The sequence below is a fragment of the Stenella coeruleoalba genome (assembly GCF_951394435.1).
Source record: "Stenella coeruleoalba genome assembly, chromosome: 16".
In the NCBI taxonomy this organism is placed as follows: domain Eukaryota; kingdom Metazoa; phylum Chordata; class Mammalia; order Artiodactyla; family Delphinidae; genus Stenella; species Stenella coeruleoalba.
In genome coordinates, this window is record NC_137162.1 from 5,350,613 (window position 1) to 5,367,324 (window position 16,712).

The following is a 16,712-nucleotide window of genomic DNA, read 5'->3' on the forward strand; positions in this document are numbered from 1 at the left end:
AAAGTTGGCAATGAATGCAAATAAGTTATTTTTCAAAGAAAATGAAACTTTTTGAGATAGTTCACAGTGACCGAGCACTAAAACATATTATAGCCAATTGCTTAATATTGAACCGTCAAACGGCATTAAACACCATCCGAATGATCATTACCCTGCTGGGATGGCACCAAATTCTGCTGTCTCTAAGGGAGCTCTTTACATAGGAAAGACCAAGCACTAAATTCTTCCCTCTCTCTTCTTTCTAGTGTGGAGCTAGATTTTAAGCAGCAAGAAGACAAACTCCAGCCAGTTCTGAGGAAACTCCATCCTTTCGAGGAAACTCAGGTCGCACACTCGCCTTACTCTCAGGAGACTTACTCAACTCCCAAGCAAAAACCCAAAACTGAATCTAAAAAGCACGGACGATGGAAACTCTGGTTCCTTTAAAACTCATGGCGTTTGGAGTCCAAAGGCCGTCTTTAAAACCCACTGGAGTTCAAAGTAAATCCTTTCCCAAAACGAATAGGACGGAGTGAACGGTGGCTGACTCGGACCCCACCTGTTCTTACCCTGCTTACCAAAAAGGCCTTTGTAACAGATCAACTCACAGAAGCGAAGTAGTACATGTCACACCTTGCCTGCTGTTCCTTGCAGTTCGTGGATGTGGGATGTAAAACCGGAAACGAAACTTAACATAGTCAAAGATGATAAGTAAACATTCTATGCCCGCACCCCAGATCAGCAAGGATTACATTATCAACCTGCAGAACGGCAGGCTGTCACTCTGAAACACAGCTAAAACTCATAATTATTTTCAAGCCTTTATTTTTTTTTTAATACTGAGAAGAAAAAGTAGCCCTTACATTTGCAAAGGACTTCATTTTTATGTTTAATTTTGCAAATAAGCGGGGGGCGAGTGCCATTTTCAGCACATCCAATTCCGGAGAAAGCACAATTTTTTTCAAGTGGTCGGAGACCATGAATAATCTCTAAAATGTGACTATATGTATATTTGCCTCATGTGCTGTAGCGCTAAGCGAAGTGACATCTCAGCGTCACGCTGACACCTCAAATTCAGCGTTTGTTTCAACTCCAGACCGGTGACGTGCTTACTGCTCACCCTGCAGATGCCCGGCAGCCAGGGGTCCCCCAAAGTCAGGACATGCCTTTAATCACTGCAAGCCGACAGGGTCAGAGCTATCGGACACTAAGCTTTCGCAGATCTCATTTTTAATCTTTTGGTACCCAAAGGCCAAATGATAAATCCTGGCAAGAATTTGAAAACACACGTAGAGAGATACACAGCAGATAATACAGTCACCAATAAATCACAGGCGTTCTCTGCCACCGGAAAGTGTTTCTGTGGATCAATCTCTGAGACACTGTTCGTCACGAAAGCGCAGCCAGACATTTTATACGATTCGTTACGCTTTGTAACAACTGTAGAAGATCTGACCATCTCAAAGAGAAACCGCGTGCTTAGTTTAGCTGCTACCAACAAACCAACTAACGTCACCTACATTTAACCTATTAGTGAGTTGTACTAAATGACATACCTAGGGGAAAGCTGTGAATCAAATGTTTTTAGGTCTTTTTTAAATAAATCGTGACACTTCGAGTTCTCTTTTGATTACACATTGCAATATAAATCTTAGTTCCTTTATTTTTTCACTCATTCCTTTGCACCTTTGCAAGTATCTTTTTATAGAAATCAAAAGCCCCTAGTCTATTAAGGACTCTTGTCTATGAAGTTTTGGCTTTTCACAGTAGGACGTAGGGATCTTCTTTTGACTTTTTTTGGTTCAACTTTAATTTTGAGTCGTTTGTGAATGTACAATGAAACCGAGTCTTCTGGTCTCTGTCCAACCGTTTCTTATCTAATCTCGTGCTCACACGCACACCTCACTGACCAGATGCCAATAAGGTGGTCGGCCTTAGTGAAAGGATCTACCTGCGTTTCTCAGATTGGAGCTATTTCTTGCCACGCATTTTCCTCCTGACTCAATAGCAAATCTATTTTCGTTCTAAGTGTTTTGATTCTAGAAAGACCTTAGTGGACTTGAAAAAAAAGTGACAGGAGTATCTCATGTAAGCATTCTTTGGGGATTACTCAAGCTATATCACAGATGTGTGCTTTAATTAAAAGAAAAACACGCATCTTTTGTGGACATGATACATGAGGATCCAAATCCTTGGATATCAGTTAACAGAATTGAGAAATATTTTTGTGCAAGAGGAAGGCTAAGTTGATCCTGTACCATGAAGGAAGTGCAATTGTTTCATGTAGAGATAAAGTTTAAAAAAATGTGTTTCATGTATTTTCTACTCTTTTTAACTAAAGTTATAAAAAATGTTTGCAACAAGCTATCTCTCCTTGTGTTTTCAAAATCCCGACTATCTCAGTGAATTGAAATAAGGGTGTTAGCAGCTCTCTGCTTAGTACCATAATTCCGTCTAAACAAGAGGACATCTAGTAAACAAAGTAACATCACTGTTTGAAAGCAGTCTAGACAAAAAAAAAAGTTAATATTTTCAGGATCAAAAAGGAAACTGAAGATAAATTCCTATTTAAAAATGAAACTGTCTTCAGAATAGAAAAAAAAATATTTTCAAACTCATTTCACAGTTTAACTGCAATGTGTCCTAACAGATGATGACTCTTCTCTTAGAAAGATTTAAGTAAAATCTTTGATACAAAACCAAGGTAAAAAGTACCGTGTTCCCTCATATGTAGATGTACACATGGCATTACGTATAGAGATTAAATTATTATACTTGTCACTAAGTTCTTTATTAATTTTTAAATAAAAAAAAAATCAAAGGTCATGTTTTGTGTGGCTATTAATCTTATTTCATGGTTTCAATAATTTGGTAAAAAATAAGTAATCTGAGGAAATAATAATAAAGGAAAGATGTTCAGGCTGAAGAGAACTCCATTGGGTCTTTGGGAGAGGAGAAGGGCCGTGGGCACTGCCTACTGGCCTGGTCTGGCTGGGGAGGGGGCAGGGCTGAAATCCAGCTCAGACTCAGTTGACCAGACCACGCACCCTGGCATGGGCTTCAGCTGCCAGGAGAACAGGATGGCTTTTAAGGGCGAAGGGCACAGTACACAGCAGGATCTGGCTGAGGTCTAATTTTTGTTTTTATTTTTATTTTTTTTGCGGCACGTGGGCCTCTCACTGTTGTGGCCTCTCCCGTTGCGGAGCACAGGCTCCGGACGCGCAGGCTCAGCGGCCACGGCTCACGGGCCCAGCCGCTCCGCGGCATGTGGGATCCTCCCGGACTGCGGCACGCCCTGCATCGGCAGGCGGACTCTCAACCACTGCGCCACCAGGGAAGCCCAGGTCTAATTTTTAAAGAACCTCCGGGGGACAACTGAACTCATCAGTGTTTCCAGGGCAAACCCTGCCATGCCCCCCTGGAGACAGATTCTCTCTAGATCATCCATCAGGCAGGTCCGCAGCCCCAGGGGGTCGGCCACCTCCTTCCTTTCTTCTTCCCTCCCCGGGGTAGGAGACCAGTGCCCCAGTGGGACTGAGCACTGGGGTGCTCAGTCTGGGTCTCCCACAGAGACCAGCGCAAACCAACCTCCTCTCCCAAGGGAGAGGGCCCCCTGGAAACTCAGGAGAGGAGAGGTCACCACCCCCTTTCCTGAGCTCTGCAATAGCAGAGTCCACTTGCAAGGTGCGGGAGCAAGGATTCGGCTGAGATGGAAGGCTCCCACTGCCTCACAAGTTCCTCTGGGGCAAGAAGTGGGTGAGTGCAGCTCCAGTATAGGATAGAGAGGAAGACCCAATGCCCGGAGCGCTGGGGGAAAAAACTCCAAGGCACATCCTACAATTATCTGTGAGCCGAATACTGGTGCGGCCTCAGGGGTCCTCTCTTATCGATAACTAGATCCAACAAAGGACATTCTGCCACACAGGTGCCCACCAGTCATTCTGAAAGTGTGCGACTAGCCTCCAAGGAGAGGTCCCAGGCCTCTGCATCTGGTCCTTCCATCTCAGACTCTCCCCCAAAGCAGAGTAAAACTGGGGAGAAAATCAAGGTGTGGGGAAACCTTGCTGTCTTGGAAAGGGCACATGAAGTTGGCAGAAGTTTCCCACATCCTATGAGGTTGCCAAGGTGTCCGCTGCCATGGAGACCTGAGGTGTGGCAGAAATGGCATCATCATTCACGGACCCACACCAGGCCGACTCCAATCTCAAACCGCAACAACGAGCACGCCTTGCAAAGCCATTCTCCTTAGGGTGCCGTCATACGCAAGGCAGATACACAATCCTCAATTCCAACTCAGAAGACACACCATTAAATTCAAGCGCTTGCTTTGTGCTTCTTATCGAAGAGAGCAAGGATGAAATACAAGAAACGGGCCGTGAACGCCTCCATTCCACCCTGTCTGTGAGGGCACAACACGTTTACAAAGCCCACCACAGCTGGAATGATTCTTTGGGAGCATTTTTATCAGCGAATAAAATTTGACGTGACTAGTAAGGAAGACAAGAGTCACTGGGGCAGTGTCACCTAAAGATAACAGCAGCTGACTCGACATTGATGTATCTCCTTTTATCTAGAAAAGCTCTACCACTGGCACATTTGGCATGGGGTAAGTGCGCAACCAACTTATTTACAGGAAGAGAAGAACTACATGATTCAGAAACAATGTTCTGATTTGTGAACTAGGGATAACTCGTCGTGCTACAATGCACAGCATACGCTTTGGCAGATGAGAAGGTCATATTCAAGCAGCATAATGCCTTTTAAGGAGCTCAATAATTAAGTTAAGATACGGCTTGGGATGAACATGCAGGAACTGCACAGCGTGTTTTACCCAGGTAATGATATGGTTTTCATTTCCTCTGCAGTAAATCCACAGTCAGTGACCAACCTTGAAAAAATACTACGGCCACAGACACACGTGAAAGGCAGGAGAAACTGCTATACCGATACGATACGGAAATGAATTTATAAAGTCATCACAACTCACACGTGTACCTGTGATAGGATGATTTTCTGGAAGACAGATGTTTCCTAAGTAGGTTTATTAACAAACATACAAGTTAGAGACACTTTTTGCAACACTCATAGAGAAAAACCAGATACTGTCCACTTGAAACTTTTATAATGCATTGCTTTCTTTTGCAAGGCAAGATTAAGAATAGCATTTTGTTAAAAGCACATTCATACATAAAGTCCATTAGAATAAATATCGCAAAACAAATGTTCGTGCATCGGGAAATAATACCTTTGTGTAAATATTTGGTGATGAGTCTTGGTAAAAGGGAGTCTTTTACAGTATCTTTTAAATGAAGAAGTATGTCAAGTCATTATAAATCACGCAGGCTCAAAGAAGTCAGTGGACTTTTCACTAGCAGCATCTCTTCCCCACCAATGGTGCCACTGTCACGATGAAACACACCGCACCCGTCTACGTCCCCTACAGCTGGTATTCGGAGTAGAAACAAAAGAACTTCTTGAGTCTAGGGAATCAGGAGGTCTGGTGGTCACGAGAACAAGTGGAGAATGCAGGAAGAATGTTTCCCTTTCCTAAGCCTACTTCTGTGGATTTTCCAAGGGAACCTTTCTTTTGAAGAAGGCCACATTTTCATTTTCGTGAATTAGTAATTTTCAGTCTTCTGGTGTGTATCCAGGCCATAGAAAAACCTTTAAAAGTCCTTCTCACTCAATTACATTTTTAAAGGACCCATTAACAGAATGTAAATCTTATTATTTGAAAGAGGCAGCAGAGGCTAATATCACAAGAGAAGGAAGGGTCACGCGTGCTACTCATCCTGTCTGCTCTCAACCCAGCTTTGTTACAGCACTTACTCCAGCAAAGACACAGGCATGTGTGTGTTGGTTGGGGGGGGGGGGGGGGGTCAAGGGAGGGGGAAACCATGTCACCTGCCCACCAGACAAGAGCACCTAAGCCACCATGGCCCCCTGCTCAGAACCATACACAATGACCAAGAAGGTGCCCAACGCTGATGGCCTAGAAATCTTTTCAAAGAGGAAGAGAAAAATAAAATCTGAAATCAGACCATGTAAAGCTCAGCACCCCACTCAATTATTCTATAGCATTAGATGATCCTGGAATAAAGATAAAATGGCATCTTAATTCTGTGGCAGGGTTACTGCAAGCCTTCGGTGTTAGGGCCTGCTGTAGGCAACCACGCAATCTACAGTCCTACACTTGCCAAATGGAGTTTTATTTGTTAAAAAAACTATAATACTTAGGATCATGGCATATTTTTATCCTCTGCCTGAGATGCACTCCAATAGCCCATTTCAAATATAAAGTTGAAAGGTATAAAATGAACTAAAACAAATGATATATAACCAACTGCATGGTGTTTACAAGGTACCATAGATACAGTTAAAAGAAGACGCTTATACAGTACATCACAGCTTAGCCAATGGCGTGTGAAGCTCCCCACTTCTCAATTCCATATATAAACACATGGGGAAACTGTCAGGCCACAACTCATCCCCAACGAATAACTTGTTTTGATGGAAAGAGACGTCACGCTTCTACTACTGTTGACAATATCATGAAATAAATCATTAAGTGAAGCACAGCTATTCAGAACCTTTTTAATCACTTAAATTGTTAAAGTCCATTTTCAGCGATTCTTTAGAACTTGTGAGCTGATTCACAGTTATACCATTTCCATTCCACTGATGCAAAAAAGAGGAGCAAACACATAAGGGCTGGGATCTCTGTGGTGTAACGGGATGTTACAGCTGAGCCCAAACAGGCCTATAACGATTTTCTGCTCTCTTTCCACTCTAGAAGGGCCACTGATTACGTTTTTTGGCCACCTTGTCAGGGATATTTTCTTCCCCAGATCTTCCTCTCGTCTAAATTCACTGAGCTACAACAGTGACGTTAAGAAGCTAATGCATAAATCTGCATGGGAGCCCATGTGGACAGCAAGGCTGAGCTCAGCAGGGCAACGTTTCAGTCTCACTGCTCTGTGGACGCCACAGAGGGGACTCGTGGTTCCTTGACGACTGAAAGAGTCTCTGAACATCTCCAGTGTGAAATGGAGAATGTCCTTCCTGGAAACATCTTAATGCTGTCATCATTCATTAAATAATTACAGTTATATTCAGTTGTTTTCTTTGTTTGTTTTGTTTTGAGATTCCTTCCCTGACGGCCTAGTTCATTTTAGGAAGGAATTTCTGGCCTCCTTGTATACACATTAGAGATGCTGGCACTGGGAGGAGTTAGCTTAGGACCGAAATCCTGTTCCTGCTTCTGGAGACTTCTGCTGGAGAAGGACAGGGCGGTGGGGGGATGCGCCTGGATGCAGGCAGCTTGCTCTAGTGCCCCGTGGCCCCTGACGGTGCCCTGGACCCCGTCACCTATGCGGTAGGAGCAGGGCCACAGCTAGGTAAGACTGAGCCTGGGTCCTCACTTCATGCCCCCTTGGTAAAGGTGCAAGGGCTCTTCCCAGGCACCCCTAAGGGTTCCTTAGGACACATGGCTTCCTCCAAGCCCTTCAGGAAAGGGGCAACCGATCCGTGGTCTGGCCCGTCTTCCTCCAGGACATCCTGACATTTGGTCCACGAAAACGACTGAAGGTGGCAAAGGGCAAAAGGCGCTTATTTCCCTGGGCGGCTGCCGCACTAACTACGATGCCGAACCAGGAGGAATTCCGAGCCCTCCTCTGGGCCTCCTGGACCAGCACTGAGATCAGCACCGTGAGTCTCAGTCTCACAGAAGACACCAAGGAAAGCCAGCTCTGGCGCCAGCCCGGGCTCCCCACAAGCGCCGCCACGCTAGCTGTGGGTCTGGGACCGTTTCCCATCTCTCTGCAAGGCATTTCTGCAGCAGCCTATGCACGATGAAGCGGAGGGTTAAGTGAGGACCCTCCGTTCATTACACAGAGCCCAGCACGTCCACAAGCGCTCGGTGACAGCAGCTATTACTTGCGCCGCTATTATCACTATGTCTGAGATGTGAGAAATTTCCCAAAGGCATCCAGGACCACGTGGTCTGAGAGAAGTCACCACGCTCCATTCTAGATCCTCTGACTGAGCTGCGAGCACATCTTACAATCTGGCCCCAGGCTAAGGTCCCATCCAAACTGTTATGGGCTTCCTCCCCGCCCTCCTCTCCCCAGTTCAACTGCTGGCCAGTGTGGGCTTATAACCCAAGTGAACACACCGCTAACCAGAGACAGAAACATCTCACCAGTTCACTGGCCTCCACGTCGGCCATGTTCTCCATCTGCCCATCGTGAGTGCCCAACACGTTCACTGTGACTCCGTGACAGCCAGAACGTCACCTCAGCCCCGCTGCTCCAGCCTGTTCCAACAGGGGCTTAGCAGAAGGACACCAAACTTGGTTCAACTTGAAGGCACATTCATTCTTTCTACTTAAAGCCCTCTTGAGTTCCACAACGAGAGTGTTCCAGGGGCACCCAGGGCACAACCCCAAGAAGACAGGAACACCGGACCCCGGGGGTGCCCCTGGAGTCACCCCAATTCTTCCTCCTCAGGGCTCAGTCTCCACCCACGTATACAAAAGCATTTCCAGATTACAGAAAAGAATCGTTATGATGAAGAGCAGGATTACAGAATAATGGAAAATCCACTGCAAGCAACGCCAATTTACAAGGAAATACTTTATTCCCTAATTTATACATGTTATAATCCAAACCTAAAAGAAATATACCTTAAAAAGGACACTCTGCACATAACACGTGCTAAAACCCTGAGACATAAACTAGACGATCTTACTGGATGGAAACGTACAAAGTCAGCAATTATTCTCCTGTGATTCACCCAAAACCCCAGACCGCAGCCTTTACGGTGATGCAGCCACAGAAACCGACACAAGCCCAGTGCTCCGGTCTTGCTTTGCTGCCTGACAGAGACAGATGGGTCACTGTACTTGATCCGTTCCCAGGCTACGCAGACAGAACTAAAATCACCCAAGGAAGACCAATGTGCCTAGTCTGACTGCCAGCGAAGACTCCAACTGGATTTTCTGTTCTGTGGTTAGGAAAGCTATTTTTTTGAAATGCGAACCACCAAACTCAGTTACACGGTAACATGTACTAGAAATGAAAGAAATTAAATGGGACCTACGAATGCATCTTTTGCCCACGAAACCATATTTAAGAATAATGATGGGGAGGAGGAGAGTGGCAGACTCAGGAAAAAATCACCATAATATGAAAATGCTGCGGTCTTGCTTTAGCAATAAGCTTGCTAAATTATCGTTAAAACTCTGAGAAAAAGAACAGATACCATTCCTTGTCTCGACAATCTGAACAGGACAGACATCTACAATACTTTAGAGTAGACACAAAACAGCGAAGTCAGAGGGCCTCAGTTCCTTTTTAAGGCCCTTCATAAAATTTTATTAATGGCATCTTAAATGTAAATACATAGAAAGAAACTGCCAGAAGAATGAGGACTTAGAAGAACATATGCATCCTTTGCTAGAAGTAAGCATGAGAAAACCAGAACCAAATGCTGGTTTGTTACTCTTCAACTTTGACACTGACTTATGGGATCGTGGCAATGAGTACCTTTAACCTACTAGACTGTAAATAAATGCATCCCCACTGCTTGCTGTATCGCGGTACAACATGGTTACTTTCAAAAGGCAGGTGGGAAAGAACCACATGGATTTTCGGGCTTGAGAGTGAATGACTTTCCCGGGAAAGATGCTGTCAGGCACAATGAAACCCACAAGCGTGTCACCGAGCACTTACGATGAGTTCGGAATCCCGTCCCATGGAAATGACGGTTCGGTTCACTGTCCGGAGAAGCTTCTCCATGATAATCTGGACATGCCTCTGAGTTGGTCCCTGCAGGAGGACACACCAGTGTAAATATACCACCACCTAAGACAGTCATTAACATGCCCGTCCCGCAGCTGTCACTGAATCCATTTATCCTGTAAAGAGTAAATCAATTACAACCCTTAACGAGATGAAAAATGGCCCTTGTCACAGGCAAAAGCCTTCACAAAAAAAACTCAAGGCATTTTATTAATTATAGTCCTTTAATGATAATGTGTTATATAATCATAGTAATTTAATTGAAGCAAACCTTAAAAATAAAAGCAACTCTGTTTAAACAATATAATGTTTATGATCCCTGATTAGCTCACCAGTGAGTTTTCTAAAGACACTTGGCCACTTGTAAATGGAAGGCTGACAGGTAACAACCATAGATGGCGCTGCATGTCAGGTCCCAATAATGTGGGAACAATCACATGGAATCGAATGTTTAAATATCGTTTTAGCACACTACTTAAAATTCAGAGTGCCGGAGAACCTTCTATCGGTAAGAATTTGCTCCTTTATTTTGTGTGTGATGGGACTGCCGATTCTTCTTCATGAACTTTGAACGTGTTTAAATGGGCTTTCTAGATGCTTCCGCACAGGCCAGGCAGGCACTACCTCCTCTGTGAGGCTTGGCCACACAACCTCTTTACTCCTAACCTTTCATCTGATAAGAAAAGGAAAAGGCCTGGCATGGGACCCCTGGAGGCTGGCCTTTGGGTTAAGGCTTCCAACACCTTTCAAAGGCAAAGCCCGGGAAGAGCGGATGCAGCCACCATCCCAATGAATTACTTCACCTTATCTCCTTCAAGGGCAACACCCAGGCTCTGAGAGAATGAGCAGGTGCAGCAAGGAAGTGGGCAGGACAGGTGCGTGCATGCGCGTGCATGCGCACGTGTGTGTGTGTGTGTGTGTGTGTGTGTGTGTGTGTGTGGACTGGGGAGGTGGCAGGAGGTCACGTGGGGAAGAGCTAAGAGCAAGTCCTGCCGACTTAAAATCCTGGCCCATCTGGCCACTGCTAGAGGCAGACACACTGCTAGAGGCAGAGACAGACATGGCCCTGTACACCTGTCCAGACACACCTGGAGAACCAATGTCTTTACATGTGTGTGCACACGTGTGCCCAAATGAATGTGCTGGGTACAATGGGGTCGCGGAAGCATAGGGTCAGATGTTTCCATATGTGCTTGCACCAGCTTTTGATTAAGACAGAAGGTCAGTGGAATAAGCATACAATTGAGAAATGCAAAAGGAAATACCATTTTAAAAAGAAACAGCCAAGAAAACACAGGAAAAAATTTCCTGTGGGGGGCGGAACCCAGGAAAAGGGGCAGAGAACTGCTCTTCTCAAAACTCTCAGACGCACTTAAAACAACCAACAACTACTATGTGCATGTATAAAAAATAATATTATCTATTTATTAAATATAAAATAATAATTGAAAGAAAGTAGGCAATTAGCCTCCTGTTGTTTATTTCTAATTTTTAATATCAAAGCCTTTGACCTTAAATATCAAATCTAAGTCTTGGGAGTCACTTAGCTGAGAAGTCATAGGAAACAAACATAAAACAGTATCTTCAGTGCTGAAAAGCACACGTGGTAATATAATCATCATGCTTTACACATAAATAGAAAATAATTTGAGGATGCAACTCTAGAGAGAGAAAAAGAAAGGATAACCCTTCAAATTCAGGCCATACTTTTTTTTTTTTTTTGCTGTACGCGGGCCTCTCACTGCTGTGGCCTCCCCCGTCGCGGAGCACAGGCTCCGGAAGCGCAGGCTCAGCGGCCACGGCTCACGGGCCCAGCCGCTCCACGGCACGGGGGATCCTCCCATACCGGGGCACGAACCCGTGTCCCCTGCATCGGCAGGCGGACTCCCAACCACTGCGCCACCAGGGAAGCCCCCAGCCATACTTTTTTAACTGAATCAAATATGACTTGGTCCTGGGAGGCTGGGGCCCCTGGGGATCGCAGGCCCACACTTGCTGCAGGGTCCACAGAGGTAGCCCCGCCATTACTCACCACGTCCTTCCTGTACAGAACCTCCAGGATGTTGCTGAGCAGCTGGCAGCAGGCCTCCAGATCTTCCTGTCTCTCCAGATGGTACTTGAGCTGATCCGTCATCATGGGAAGCAGGATCTCTCTGCAGTCTGCAGGGGACACCGGGTTGCCAGTCAGCAGGAGACCCACCAAGATGCAACTCTGCTTGCTAGAAGCTTGTTCTCCTAGCTTGTGACACTGCATGTTACACTTACATTGCAATGTGAAACTGACATCTGGAGGGGGTCAGACTACTTGACTGGGAGGAAATCACTTGTTTTCTTATAAAATAATTCACTCACGTGTGCACGCATGTGTGTGTGTGTCACCATGTAAATATACAACGATAGTTCACAAACAAACATATAAATACACATTCACATATATCCAACAGTATGTACACAGACACAAATGCCAACAAGCGTGCTGGGGTTTTAACTAATTTTCTGTGCTGAACTGTAAATTTACTGATTTGCAACTTTAGAAGAAATACTTGTTACAACAAAAATGATTTGAATTGCAGCTCTTCTTATTAATTCCTAGGAAGACCAGAGCATGGTTCCTTCCTGCTCCCATATACCTCCCGAAGTTTCCTGAGCTTGGCCGGTTCATAGCTTACTAAATTCCCCACTTAATGTTTACCCACTCAGGGACAACTTTCTGCTGGGCTCACATCTGCAGAGGGACAGTCTGCAGGGGGCTGAGAGCTCAGGCTCTGAAGTGAGGTTGTCTGGGTTTAAATTCCGTTGGCTTCCTTGCAAGGTTATCTCGGGCAGAGCTAGTTACCTCTCTGAGCCTCGGTTTCCTCATTGCTAACATGGGCACAGTGGCACTAGCTACTCACAGGTTGGAGGTACAATGTACTCCTGCAAGGTGAGGCAAGAAGGCCTGGGCCTGGCACAGGTGAGATGCTCAGGACAGGGTACTTGCTCTTATGATGTGATACAGATACTGGTGAAGAGCCCCAGCCCCTCTTTGGTCTCCCAGACCCCTGGGCTAATGAGGGAGGGGGCGGTGGGGAGCAGGTATTGACCTTGGAGGTGAAAGTTAGGGAGGTAATACATTCACCTGCCGGGAAGAGAAATCAGAATTTCCCACAAAGTGAGGGGGAGGGGGCATCCAGGAAAAGGAACCCTAGTCACCAAGTCAAGTAGACAGGAGCAGATGACATATTCACAGAGCCACACGCACAGTTCAGGAGGGTGGGGAGAGGAGAAGCAGAATAAAAGACCAGACGGGCAGCTGGATTTCATCCTGAACATGATGGATGAGACAGAAAGAGGTGGAGAACTGGAAGATGCTGACAGGGAAGGGACATGATCAGATCAAAAGGCCAGAGACAGCAGCCGTGACGGCACCAGGTAGGGCAGTGGAGATGGGAGGCTCATTACTGGACAGGTTAGCTAATGCAATAGTCCAGGCAAGACACAGTAAAGGCCTGACCTCCTGCTACAGTGGCAAGTTTGAAAGAAGAGGCCTTGAACAAAAGCAAACGGGAGGCAGGCTGACCACAGTGGCAGGTGATGAAGTGGAGAGGAGGGGGGGGGGCTAAAGGAGAGTCAAACACAGCACCCAGCGTTTGCGTGACAAGTTCATCCAAGGCACCAGGTGATGCCATCCAAGGAGAGGAAACTGGGGACAGAAGGGTGCTTAAGGACAGAGAAAAGGACCAGGTTCTGGACACGTTGAATCTGAGTTGCTGCTGGACCTCCAAGCGGCCTCATCTAGTAGGCACATGGAGAGAGGGTTCTAGACCTTAGAGATTTCCAGCCTTACAGACTGAAGAAGCAACAGCCCTAGACCATAATAAATGCCAAGTATGTGAATAAGACCATCAAAGAGGAATGTGTAGAATGAGAAGGGAAAACTGTGAACAGCAGTCAGGATGTTGGTATTAGAACAGAAGACGGAGCGAGGAAAGATGTGGGCTGACGCAGAGATGAATGACATCACCCAAACCAAGAGAGGGCAGGTGGCCAGCGTGGCCAAATATGGTGGCAAGAACGGGTAGAAAAGCACAGCCCTGGGATGTGACAATAAAAAGCACACCGAGGAGAATTCCCTGGTGGTCCAGTGGTTAAGAGTCCACGCTGCCAATGCAGGGGCGCAGGTTCGATCTCTGGTCAGGGAACTAACTATTCCACGTGCCGCGCAGTGCAGCCCACAGATCGAAAAAAATAAAATTAAAGAAGAAATAAATAAAAGCAGATGGAGTCCTTCTCAAGGCAGCTTCCTGGAGTGGGATGAGAAGACGAAAATAGGAGCACAGACACGGCTCCGGAAAGCACGGCTGTGAAATAAAGGCACACTGGGGTCTAAGGATCAAAGATCACTTGGGTTTTCATTTGTTTTTTAGATAGGACAATAGAAGGAATGTTCAGAAATATCAAAGAAAAATAATGAACCAGACACAAATAAGATTCGAGATGAAATGCAATTACTAACTGTCTCTTCCTGTTGGGAAATCCTGTTAACTCCAGCACCATCCATCCCCCAACGTGAACTGTCTGCTGACAACACCAGTTCTGGATGGTGAAACCAGCCCAGCCGCTGCAGGTCCCTTTAAAATGCAGTGCACGAGAGAAAAGACAGCAGAGCTCGGGAACTTTAAATATCCTGTGCTTGTTTTTAGAATTTTACACTTTAGGACTTCCAAAGTTAATGATACCTAAAAGCAAGTTTTGCATTAATGTTTCCTGAGTTTTCTGAATATAAGGAAAAATTAAGCATGCAACATCGGAATGGTTCCTGAACGTATGCAGAGACTTGCTTAGAAGACTTTCCCAAGAAGTACACGATAAAGAAGGCATGGGGCTGGAGGCGCGAGGCAGCTCAGGGGAAGGTGCAGAAACCGCACACGCCCTTCCGCTCCTCTGCCCTCCAGGGGACCGCATGTAGGAAGCTCACGCTAAGGCTTTTTCAAGCTCCATTTTGATTTAATCCCTAGAAAAGGAACTGATAGCAACTCCATTTTTCCAGATTGAGTTTTGTCCAATGACTATATGAGTATATGCATTTACTTGTTGATGTCACCATTACAGTAACCAATACTTAGGCAGGGGTAACGCAGACATGCTGAAGTGCTGCATATCTCCGGACAGGGGCCAGCCGGGCTTGGATGACTATGTTGTCAGGGGTCGCCGAAGGTGAGGGAGTGAGAAAACAGCACAAGGAGGCGGCGCTGTCCCATGGGGACCAGGCAGTCTCTCCACATTGGTGCTCCTGGATGTCACGGGCCGTCACACGATTCCCTTATCTTCCCACCCAACCCTTCCTGTGACGCCAAGGGTGAACACAGGACCCCATGGAGAGGATCTCTCTGAATGCCACAGCCCCCTGAACTTGTGATGGAAGTGCTCCCAAGCCGAGACGGGCTGCCAGCGTGGAGGGGATGGGGGAGCCCAGGCATCAGAGAGCCGCCCAGGGACAAAGCCAGTCCAAGGGACATGCCACAGGAAAATGACCACGTGCAGTGAACCCAGCCTGAAAATGCAGTTGCCCAAAATGCTGACCCACTGCATACAAGAACTCCACAAGCATCCCAAATCCAATGTCTTTCCTACACAATCCTGACATTCGCAAGTTACATCCGCCCCAGTAGCTCTGTTGACCTTCCACACCACAGCACAACATCCACAGTAGGGGCTACACTCCCAGCTCCCAGCACCCAAGGGGCAGGAGAGGTCCCCTGGCAAAGCTGGCTGCGTGCAGCCCCGCCTGCGTTCAACCTCAAGGTCCCAGGCAGGACATCTCCAGGATGAGTCCTCTTTCCCTCCCACCTGAAACACATCACCCAGTGTGACCTCAACGGGGGGTGAGCCCTCGGCCACCCCATCCGCGCGGTCATGCCTATCACTGCCACCACCGTTATGGGGATAAGTCTAGTTTCCAAGACGTGTCAGTGGGAGAAGTAAGAGCCACGAAGAGCTGAGCAGGTAAAAACAGACCCTGACCACATGACCAAGGAAAACATGACAACGGAGGCTTAGCAAAGCCATGTCTGAAGCAAGCCTGGGAGGGACCCAACAGCGGTAGAAGGCCAAGTGGGTTTGCTAGGCCAGCGCGGGAGCAGGCGTGTGTCCACAAAGAGCCCTAGAGGATCAGGGAACACAGCTCTGGACTCAGAGCTTGCAGAAATGGCTCTGTAGGCCCTGGCAACCCATATGCCCCGGCCAAAGTCCATTCCATACGGCCTCATTTATCCGTCACGCTGGACAGGCAGGTGTGGACTTCACCGTTCTCAGAAGTAACCGAGTGTGTTGGTGTCATCTGTCAGAATTACTCCAGGGAGAGGGAAGTGATGGCCGCCCTGTCCATCCTCGCCCTGTCCAGATGCTGTCAGCCATCCTCGGCTGCCTGGTGGGAGCGCCCGCCCCCCGCCCCCCACCCAGGGGTCTGCGATCGCTCTGTGCATTCGTTACCCAGCCTCCTCTGAGGCTCTGGACACCAAACTTTTGGACACTTCACTACCATTTTGCCACGTTTAGAGACATTTCATTCTCCTAGCCTGAGAACATAAAAAGCCCATTTGTTATAATCCTCCAGATGAACCCATAGTATGTACACGTGGGATGTTTTCAACATCCACAGGACAACTGTAGCTCTAACGCCATAACCCACCCCATCTCTGGCTGGTCACGATACAGGCGGGTCATGGGGATAAGCCTACTTCATCGAGAGGATGAAAGAAGACAACACGAGCAGGACTTTGTGAGGGTCCAACGTTCCTGTGTGGAGGACCACACCTCCGGCCCCGGGACAGGGCCCCATCCCCGACCACACGCCCATCACGGGACCAGGTCACCAGGCAGAGCAGCCTCTTGCCTGGGCTTTTCTCACAGGCACAAGGACCACGCAGGCATCTCACGCAGGCCTCCAGAGAC

At 47.0% G+C, this 16,712-nt stretch overlaps 2 protein-coding genes across 3 annotated transcripts in view; one reads left to right on the top strand and one right to left on the bottom strand.

The window, feature by feature from the left end:
* The window catches only part of INSYN2A (inhibitory synaptic factor 2A), a 40,825-nt gene extending 36,330 nt beyond the window's left edge, over positions 1-4,495 (top strand). The window contains exon 3 of the mRNA XM_079899864.1: positions 246-4,495. Coding sequence (XP_079755990.1) covers positions 246-426 — 181 coding nt within the window. The 3' untranslated portion in view covers positions 427-4,495. The remainder of the gene's footprint in view (positions 1-245) is intronic.
* The window catches only part of DOCK1 (dedicator of cytokinesis 1), a 527,155-nt gene that overhangs the window by 316,261 nt on the left and 194,182 nt on the right, over positions 1-16,712 (bottom strand). For both annotated transcript variants that reach the window (XM_079899863.1, XM_079899862.1), the window contains exons 26-27: positions 11,812-11,939; positions 9,711-9,806 (exon numbers count right to left, since the gene is read on the bottom strand). In XM_079899863.1, coding sequence (XP_079755989.1) covers positions 9,711-9,806; positions 11,812-11,939 — 224 coding nt within the window. The remainder of the gene's footprint in view (positions 1-9,710; positions 9,807-11,811; positions 11,940-16,712) is intronic.